General features: G+C 40.5%; 1 protein-coding gene across 1 annotated transcript in view; it reads right to left on the reverse strand.

The window, feature by feature from the left end:
- Nucleotides 1-6,091: 6,091 nt before the first annotated feature.
- The window catches only part of Gja1 (gap junction protein alpha 1), a 9,352-nt gene continuing 5,156 nt past the window's right edge, over nucleotides 6,092-10,287 (reverse strand). Inside the window, 2 exon segments of the mRNA XM_090338206.1 lie at nucleotides 6,092-7,313; nucleotides 7,316-8,025. Coding sequence (XP_090194332.1) covers nucleotides 6,862-7,313; nucleotides 7,316-8,009 — 1,146 coding nt within the window. The 5' untranslated portion in view covers nucleotides 8,010-8,025 and the 3' untranslated portion in view covers nucleotides 6,092-6,861.

The raw sequence follows: 10,287 nt of genomic DNA on the forward strand, positions 1-10,287 counted from the left end.
ATAAGCCTTCATCTATTATCTTCATGTTTTCAACCTTGAACTTATATGCTATGAAATATTTCAAATATACCAACCAGGTCAATCTCATATATATGCAGATATGAATATTTATATGTGAATATATCTATATTCATATATACACATATATGCATACATGTGTATATTCGTGTGTGTGTGTATGTGTGTGTGTGTGTGTGTGTGTGTGTGTGTGTGTGTTTCTATTAGGACTTGATCTTTGAGCCTTGTATCTTGCTTGGCTTTTATTGCTCACATATAACACTATGTGATTTGAGCTACAGATTCACTTTTCTGCCAGGGCTGGCTGAGGTCTTCAGATCTCAGTCTCCTAAAAGGTAGAATTACAGGCTTAAGCCACCATTGCCAAACACTATCTTATCATTTCAACTTCTGTTGAGTTATAGATTACAAAATGCTAGATTTGTTTAAACTTAATGTCCAAATTACTTTAGTCTTTCTGAAATTTGACACTCCATGCATTTTTATATGACTTATCCCTCAAAAAGAAGTCACTGATGAGCATAGCAAAACAGAAAATTCAGTTGAAAATTGAATTTCTCACTGTCTTTCACTAGTTTTCAAATAGCACCTGCCTTTAAGTAACTTTTGTACAATGAGAAACTTGGATGGTTAGAAGTACTAAATACTAATTCTAGTTGGTCTGAATTGAGGAAAACTTAATCTGGCTTTAAAAACTATGTACAAAAATTGTTTTGAAATGTCAGGGGCTGGTGGCCCTGTAATCTTAGCTACTCAGGAGGCTGAGATTTGAGGATTGTGGTTCAAAGCCAGCCAAGGCAGGAGAGGTCATGAGACTTACCTCCAATTAACCACTCCAGACCAGAAGTGGGGGTAGGTGAGGAGGGTGGCACAAAGTGGCAGTGTGTTAGCCTAGAGCAAAAGATCTTAGGGATAGCACCCAGGCCTTGAGTTCAAGCTCTACAGATGAAAGAAAAATAAAAACAAACAAGCAAAAAAGAGCCCCCAAACCCCAAAAAGTCAGAAATGGAGATATAGCTCAAGTGAGAAGTGTGGAGTTTAACCTCCAGTCCTACCACAAAAGGGATCCTGAATTTAAAAACAAAACAAAACAACAATAACACAAACATATACAAGACAGAACAGGCACTGTTTTTTCCTATTGTGCATGGGGGCAGGTGGCTCAGAATACTAAATAAACCTTGGACTTATGGTTTGTCTTCTAAAATGGGTGCCTCCTAACAACAGGAAAGTGTGTGGGCATTGAAAATTACACTACTCGCCAGAGTCACAGCCCAAATTAGCATTTACCCATCTGCAAGAAACATCTGGGAACCAGACAAAATAATCCAACTTAAAGTTTCAACACTTTTGAAGATCAGGATAAAATATGTTAAATTTTCTTTACCTTCAAAAATCAGCACTTTTCTACATAACACTCTTCTAATGTTTTTGAGGCAGTGTTTCTTAGATATTTGTTCTATGACTTGGAGTATCGACAATTGCTAGGGGCAAATTCTGACTTGTCAAGGGCTTAGCTCTAGTTGCCCCACCAAGAAAAGGTAAAACCAGAACTGCAAAGCCCATAAAGATTATAAACATGTTTCTTTCACTATTGCTATGTGGCTGTTTATAGAGAGAACTCACTTTAAGACTTTTAACAAGCCTCCAAACTTCATTACTGTGCTCTCTTCCCTTCTAATACAAAGCACAGATGTTTTGGCATGTTGGATTATGAAAAATTTTGGAATCAGCCAAGTTTGGGCTGGAATCCTGGGCAGGTAAAGTGGATCTTTAATTTTCACGAAAGAAGGTATAGCTATAGACTTTGGAGTTTAATCCAAACTTCTAGGTGCTGTGGAGAGAATAAACTGGAACACTGGTTAGTGAGATTCTACCTCAGAAAACAATAAAAAAATTTGCATGAAATTCTGTTTCTTTTTTTTTTTTTTTTTTGACAGTCCTGGGGCTTGAACTGAGGACCTCAGTACTGTCCCTGAGCCTTTTCCACTTATGGTGGAAACAAGAGTCTCATGGATTTCTTGCCCAGGCTGGTTTTAAACTATGATCCTCATATCCTCAGATTTCCAGTTTCAAACTCTACATATTTAGAAATAAATATATATATATATATATATATATATATATATATATATAGTTTTTGTAGTGATACTAGTGATACAGCCCAGTCTGTTATTCCAGCACTTGGGGTGCTAAAGCAGGAGACCATAGACCAAAGCCCAGTATGGACCACCAAATAACATAATGAAGCCTTGCCAGAGTAAAAATAAGTACTGGTAGCTCATACCCATATTCTTAGTTACTCAGAACTCCTAAGTCCTAGAGGATCTTGGTCTGCAGCTAGCGAGGCAAGGTCTTAGACTTCATTTCTAACCAGTGAAATTGTGGACTGGAGGGTAGGTAGAGTTGTAGAGCACTAAGCTTAAACAAAGAAGCCAAACGTGAGAGAAATCTTGAATTCAAGTTTGGATACATCTCTCCTTCAAAGAAAAAAGTCAGGGGGCAAGGTGGGGGGTGGTGAAGAGTGTAGCCTACTGGTACAGTGCTTGCCTACATGCATGAAGCCCTGGATTGGATTTCTCTGTATCACACATCACAGAAAAAAGCCAGAAGTGGTGCTGTGGCTCAAGTGGCAGAGCACTAGCAAAAGTGCTTAAGGACAGTGCTCAGGTGGAGGGGGAGTAGTTGGGGGGTAGAAGAGAAGATAGTTCAAAGATGCTCATGTAATTAATTGCAGAATTTGCTTCTTTAAGTTTCTTTCTTTCTTTCTTTCTTTCTTTCTTTCTTTTTTGGTCAGTCACAAGGCTTGAATTCAAAGCCTAGGTAGTCCCAGAGCTCTTTGCTCAAGGCTAGCACTCTACCACTTTGAGCCACAGCTCCACTTCCGGTTTTCTGATTGTTATTTGGAGCTAAGAATCTCATGATGGACTTTCCCTTCCCAGACTGGCTTTGAAACTATATTCCTTAGATTTCAACCTCTGAGTGGCAAGGCATGAGCCACCAGTGCCTGGCTTAACAGCAGAATTTCAACAAAAGGTTTCTTTACAAGCAAAGAAAAGATAAAAGGAGAAACAATCTTACTGTTTAGATAGAGATTCACTATTTACTTTATCTTAATTTTAGTAGTCTTAAATTTAGTTTTGCTCTACAGAGGGTTGAACCCCTTAAGGTCCACATGGTAGGCATTCTACTCGACTCTTTTCTTCTATTTTACTTTTTTTTTTTGCTAGTCCTGGGCTTGAGCTCAGGGCTTGAGCACTGTCCTTGGACTTTCTCAAGGCTAGAGCTCTACCACTTGAGCCTCAGCACCACTTCCAGCTTTTTTCTATGCATGTGGTACTGAGGAATCGAACCTGGGTCTTCGTGCATGCTAGGCAAGCACTCTACCACTAGGCCAAATCGTGGCCCCTCTGTTTTGCTTTTGAAATGAACTTTTTTTTACAGAAAATTGATCCTGCCTCCTGCCTTGTAGCTGGAATTGAGTTCTGGCACTATACCTGATGTGCTGTGCTGGTGCTTGTGCTGAAACCCAGGGTCTCATGCCTGCTGATAATTAAACACACATGACACACTGAGCTGTATATTATGTCTATACACCAACAGATGTATATTACAGATATATTTCTGAAGTATTTAGTGAGAACCTTGGGAAAGATTGAAAAGTATTTAGGTTGACTCCAGTGAAATTGTACATGAATTTGCTGTCTTCATATATGCAGACATTTTATAACTTCTTCCTTTCATCAAGTAATCTAATAATAGCCTTATCACAATTTATGGTTATAATTCATAACCATAAAACAAATCACCTTTCCATTCAAGTTGTGTAGATACATACAATAGGAAAGCAAGAGTATTTAACAAAATGCTGGTGTCAATCTATTCAAGAATATACTGCAAAACTACTTATTGTTCATTAAAGTATAAGGATGAGTACACAAGCCAGCCCAGGCAAAAAAAAAAAAAACCCAAAGAACAAAAGGGCTAGAGTTGTATGTTAAGTTGGCAGTGTCTGCCTAGAAAGCACGGAGCCCAAGTTTAAGCCTCCTTATTGCCATGCATAAGAACTACATTAAACTACCTTGGAACTTCTAATGCCTTCATATTTCTGTTAACTGAGTGGGTCTTTCCATGTAGCCCAAGCTGGCAATCATCTTGTTTCAGTCGCTCAGGTGCTAGGATGCAGAAGTAACAAAATCCCTAAAGTGATAGAAACTATGATACTTTTAAACAATTGCCTACAATTATTCTATTGTTCTAGTCTCCTAGGTGCTGGGATGCAGAGGAAACATCCCTGAAGTGATTAAAACTATGACAGTTTTAAACAATTGCCTACAATTATTCTATTGATTCACTTTTTTCTTTTCCTTGGATGCTGGAAATTCTTTCAATTTATGAACCAGGATTTGTGATATACAGTTGAAATGCCAGCATTTGGAAAGCCAAGGCTGGAGGATCCCAAGTTGTAGACTCTGTTCTCATAAAATTTCAGCATCCTTGGGGTTTTGTGGTTGCTTGTCACATGCTAATATCTCATTAAAGCCTCACTTCTGCTTCAGAAGCAGCTGGATGGCTGAGTATGTTATCGAAGTACCAGGCTCTCAGTTCTATCTCTAGTACAGCAAAGATAACTTTTATACCAAATGTAGTACTTGCATACCTTATCTTCTCTCTTGAATAGGCATCCAAAATGTTCACAATGCTCCACAGGACATTTTTTTTTTTTGGTAGTATATGTTTGTGGTCAGTTGTGGGGCTTGAACTCAGTCCCTGAGCTTTTCTGCTCAAGACCAGTGCTCTACCACTTTGATCCACAGCTCCACTTCTGGTTTTCTGAGATGAGGGTTACAGACCTTCCTGCCTGAAATGGCTTTGAACATCAGTCCTCAGAACTCAACCTCCCGAATAGCTAGGATTTTAGGTGGAAGCCACCAGCTCCTGGCAAATAATCCTCTTAAAATCCTTGAAAAAGTGAATCTTATTCACACAAGCTATTTTGGCTATGAGAAATATCTGATAACTTTTCATAGATGTAGTTAAATTAAAAAATACAGAATATATTTATACTAAATTAAAACTTTATTGAATAAGGACCACTCTCCAGAACACATAGTCTGATGGACTAAGTCTACATTACATGCAATGAAGCTGAACATAACAGTAGTTTAACATGGAATGTCAAATTAGTATTTTTCATTGTAGCTGACATGAAACATGATACTCAGCATTCCCCAATCATCGGATGAGTTTTTATTTAAAAAAAAAAGGCGTTTGAAGATAAGCTAGTAGATGTCTTTAGCAGAGTTCAAATAAATTAGTTACACATGTACTACTACTGAAATCTCTTTCAACCTCTCTTGCATTCCCAATAAAACCTTAGTGCAAACATCAAAGCTGGTGGTCATTCCAAACAGTTGTCAAACCCAAATATGATTTCTGAATTAATGTGTATTAAGGAAAAAAAAAAAACCCAAGAACATCAGTAACGCAAAACTCATTCTAGTCCATGCTATGCATTTCTCCTAAATCTCTCACATTAAATGACTAAAGCCTGTTTACAGTACTAAAATTCTATCATTCAAGCATCAACGATTATATTTCAGAAAAGAAAAATCATTTTGCTTCAGGAATAGCATTACTGCCACATTCTAAAAAAGAAAGAAAAATTAATCAATTAACAAACCCAGTATCCACAATAGGATACATGAGGGAAATCATTTTAAGAAAAAAATGTGCTCTACTTTGCACAGCAGGAATTATATAATGTAAACACCATATTGGCCCACACCACAAAATCCATGAGAAAGGTTCAACGTTGAACATTGTGTGTGCATTATTTTCAAATTTGTGTTTTGTGAGTTTATACTGCATTTGCTTGTACCAATACACTGACAAATAGAAAACGCACTCTTTCTCATACATACACATGCAAGTGATTTAAATATTGAACATGGCTTGTTTCCCTGACACTAATGCGAATAAATGGTCAATGACATCCCAACAATTATTTAAAAAAAAATGTACACAGAAAGCATTGGAAAGCTGAATCCTAGCTGAGGACTGATGGGAAGGTGTAATGATGGGAACTGAAGAATGGACACAGAAATGGGTTGAGATGCACATGTGTGGGAAACCTTCTGTGGGCCTTGTCTGAAGCTTTTTTTAATGGATATCAAGATTTAAAAAAAATATACATATAGTAGCGCAAGTTCTTTGACACCTGGAGGGTCAGGCCTTCAAAGTGCAAATGTTTAACAATGGAATGTTTGAGCAGGGATGTAAGGGACAATCATGTGTCTTTTTCTAGTTGAAAAAACAATAACAACAACAACAATAGGAAGTTCAGGAAATATTTATGATTCCTGAACCAATTTTGTTCAGTTTCTTGGTAAAGCAAAAACTGAAAAAAGATTCGTAGCCATAATGATCACCCACACATTCACATACATAGATCCATTCTTAAATGTGTGTGTTGAGGGTTGGGGGGAGCGGGGAGATAAAACCCACACCTAATTAATACAGCTCTTAGAATTGGAATTTCTTTGAATCCACTGCATGGCACACCAACCAGCAGGCATTTTCTTCATCTTCTTCTCTTCCCATCCACCTCTCCTAGGTATCCCCTCCCCTTCCCTGGTGTATTTTTTGTGTGTGTGTGTGTGTGTGTGTGTGTGTGTGTGTGTGTGTGTGTTTCCAAGCCTTACCTCTAAGGCTTTGAGTACCACCTCCATTAAAACAAAAACGAACACCTCAGGTGCACACTCTAACAGCACCTTTTTAATCATTTTTCCTTTTTAAATCTCCTCGAGCAACAGTGGAATCTTGATGCTCCCCATCCTGTATCTAGATCTCCAGGTCATCCGGCCGAGGTCTGCTGCTGGTGCGACTGCTGGGCCTGCTGGAAGGTCGCTGGTCTACCAGGGCCAGGGGCTGCAGTTCCAGGGCGGCTGTCACTTTTTTGGAATTCTGGTTGTCGTCGGGGAAATCAAAAGGCTGGGCGTGGGAGTTGGAGATGGTGCTTCCCGCCTGTCCCATCCGATTTTGCTCGGCGCTGTAATTGGCCCAGTTCTGCTCGCTGGCTTGTTTGTTGTAATTGCGGCAAGAGGAATTGTTTCGGTCACCGGAGATCAGCTTGTAGCCGGGAGGGGACATGGGTGACAGAGGGGCGGTGGGGGAGGAGCAGCCATTAAAATAAGCGTATTTGGGAGAGCCGCAGTCTTTGGAGGGACTGAGCCTGCCAGCGGCATTGGGGTGGTAGGGGTCGTTCCTCCCCTTCACCCGATCCTTCACCCCCCAAACACGTAGAAGAGCTCGATGATGTTCAGGGCGAGAGACACCAGACTCACCACCAGCATGAAGATGATGAAGATGGTCTTCTCCGTGGGGCGCGAGAGGAAGCAGTCCACCTGGTGCGGGCAGGGGTCTCTCTTGCAGGTGTAGACGGCGCTCAGGCTGAAGCCGTAGATGTACCACTGGATGAGCAGGAAGGCCACCTCGAAGACGGACTTGAAGAGGATGCTGATGATGTAGGTGCGCAGCAGGCCCCCGCGCATCTTCACCTTGCCGTGCTCCTCGATGCCGTACTTGAACTTCTTGATTTCGATCTGCTTCAGGTGCATCTCCACGTTCATGCCATCCGTCTGGGCCACCTTGAGCTCCTCTTCTTTCTTGTTGAGCTTCTCCTCCTTGCGCATCACGTAGAAGACGTGAGCCAGGTAGAGCAGGGTGGGCACAGACACGAAGATGATCTGCAGGACCCAGAAGCGCACGTGCGAGATGGGGAAGGACTTGTCGTAGCACACGTTCTCACAGCCAGGCTGCTGGGTGTTGCATCGAAAGGCCGATTGTTCGTCGCCCCAGGCGGACTCCACCGCTGTCCCCAGGAGCAGGATTCGGAAAATGAAGAGGACGGACAGCCACACCTTCCCTCCAGCGGTGGAGTAGGCCTGGACCTTGTCCAGAAGTTTCCCTAGGGCGCTCCAGTCCCCCATGTTGCCTGGGCACCTGCTAAAACACACACACACACACAGAAAGACAACTTATTGGGTATAGATGGCAGGCAAGTCAGCAGTTTTTCCTTTCAGCTGACAAGTCAAAATAGGGCAGTCATGTACATTTTGAGGCTGTATTTTCAGTTCCCATCTCATGGGTTTTCTCCTTCTCTTTTCTCTGACTCCCCCCCCCTCCAAAAAAATAAGACCACCATAAAAAAAAACAAAACTGGAGGACCAACACCTAAAAGGTAAAAAGCAATCTCAGTTTGAAGATAGGTAAGCCTGTTGTGTGAGGCATCGGTCAACAAAATGCAGTTTGTCTTGATCTCAACCAAGAAAAAGGCAAGATATGCAGAGGAGCAGATCACACACAGACTTGCCTCGCAAACTATGATTAGCATTTTCTTTCTGATTTTACTCTGAAATGTTGTTACCATGGCACAGACATATTTGGTCCACACTCTACATTCCAATCAATGGACATCAAATTCTCAGTTCTGCCTGAGTGTCAAGTTCTGGGATTGCAGTTGCATTTATTTATTTATTTATCTATCGATTTATTTATTTATCTAACTATTTAATTTATTTATTTATTTATTTATTTATTTGCCAGTCTTGGGGCTTGAACTCAGGGCCTGAGCACTGTCCTTGGGCTTTCTCAAGGCTAGAGCTCTTCCACTTGAGCCACAGCATCACTTCCAGACTTTTCTATGTATGTGGTACCAGAGAATTGAACCCTGGATCTGTGTGCATGCTAAGCAAGAACTCTACCACTAGACCAAACTCCCGGCACTTTTTTGTTTTGTTTTGTTCTATCCTTGTAAAAAATTAAGGACCAAGCTCTCAGGGACTTGTACTTGCCCCACAATTGCTGTTCCATGGAGCTAAATCCCCAACCAAGTTCTAGGATACAGATGTGCGAGGATGATGAAGGAAGGTTGCCTGAGTTCCATATACGCAATGAGAATCAGACCAGCTCAAGCTACACATGAACAATCTGTCTCAGAAAACCAAACTGAACCCAAACAAAGAAAGAGCCCAGATGTCTGCGAGGTTGAAAAGCCACAGCATAGCTTGAAAAGACTAATTTTGTCTGGATGTGTTGGTTGGATGGTGAGAGGATATATTAAAAAATAAAAACCTACCCAGGCACCAGTGGCTCACAAATGTAATCCTAACTTTTCAGGAGACTGACATCTGAGGGTCATGGTTCAAAGCCAGCCCGGGCAGGAAAAGTCTATGACCTATCATTAATAAACTAGAAGTAGAACTGTGGCACAAAATGGTAGACCACTAGCCTTGAGCATAGTGAGGCAGGCTTGGGGACAGAGTCCAGGCCTTGTGTTCAAGCCCCCAAAGAACTGACAGGAGGGGAAAAAAAAAAAAAATATATATATATATATATATATATATATATATATATATATATATATATCAGGACAAGATAGCCTAAGGATGAAGATGAATAGTCAACATCAGTTTTAGTTATATCAACACTGTTTCTACATAGTGATTTATGACTCGGATCTCATTCTGTTCATAAAAAAATACAATAGTAGATCTTAAGACAAATTCAACATATGTGATTGGACTCAAAAGAAGTTTTCACTTAGGATTTCTCAAAAGTAAAAGATTGTAAAGATGCTTGTGGCAGTTCAATAAAAAATGCTTTTCATTCTGGAAGATGAAATCAGACTTCTATATGATTTGGAGAGTCTACTATCCAATAGTGCCAGCGTGTAAAAACTGGGTCACTGGCAAGTTTTAAGTAGTATTTTTTTTTAACACTCTAGCAATTTAATTGCAACCCACACAGTGGTCATTGTTATTAATGAGTTATAGCCCTTCATCTGGATAAGACAGGAATTATCCCATTGGACAGATACCCTGCATCCTGTAGCATATGACCCCTGTCATTACCACTGTCATAGATAAATAACAGTATCAAATGTGATGTTTCATCTTGTGGCTCAGGAAAGCCAACAAAAACCTCTTACTGCTGTTTGTTCATTTTGCCACAAACACCAAAAGTTCTAACAAGTGGTTCTTCTCTCCTCATTTCCCATTTAAAACTTTAATTCCTCACTTCCCACCTCGTTAATTTTATTTAAAGATAAGGAAACATTGTGTACAGAGTTCCAGGCCTTGGTCTATGGACTGGACTGACTACATATTACATTCATATCCTTCACGTCTAGATTCCCAAAGGAGCTGTGTGCAAAGTTCTCACGCAGAGCGATTTACCAGAAGCTGGGTCACCTTTCAGTAACTCCTA

This window comes from Megascapheus bottae, chromosome 8 (assembly GCF_031878675.1).
Source record: "Megascapheus bottae isolate mThoBot1 chromosome 8, mThoBot2.hap1, whole genome shotgun sequence".
Taxonomy (NCBI): domain Eukaryota; kingdom Metazoa; phylum Chordata; class Mammalia; order Rodentia; family Geomyidae; genus Megascapheus; species Megascapheus bottae.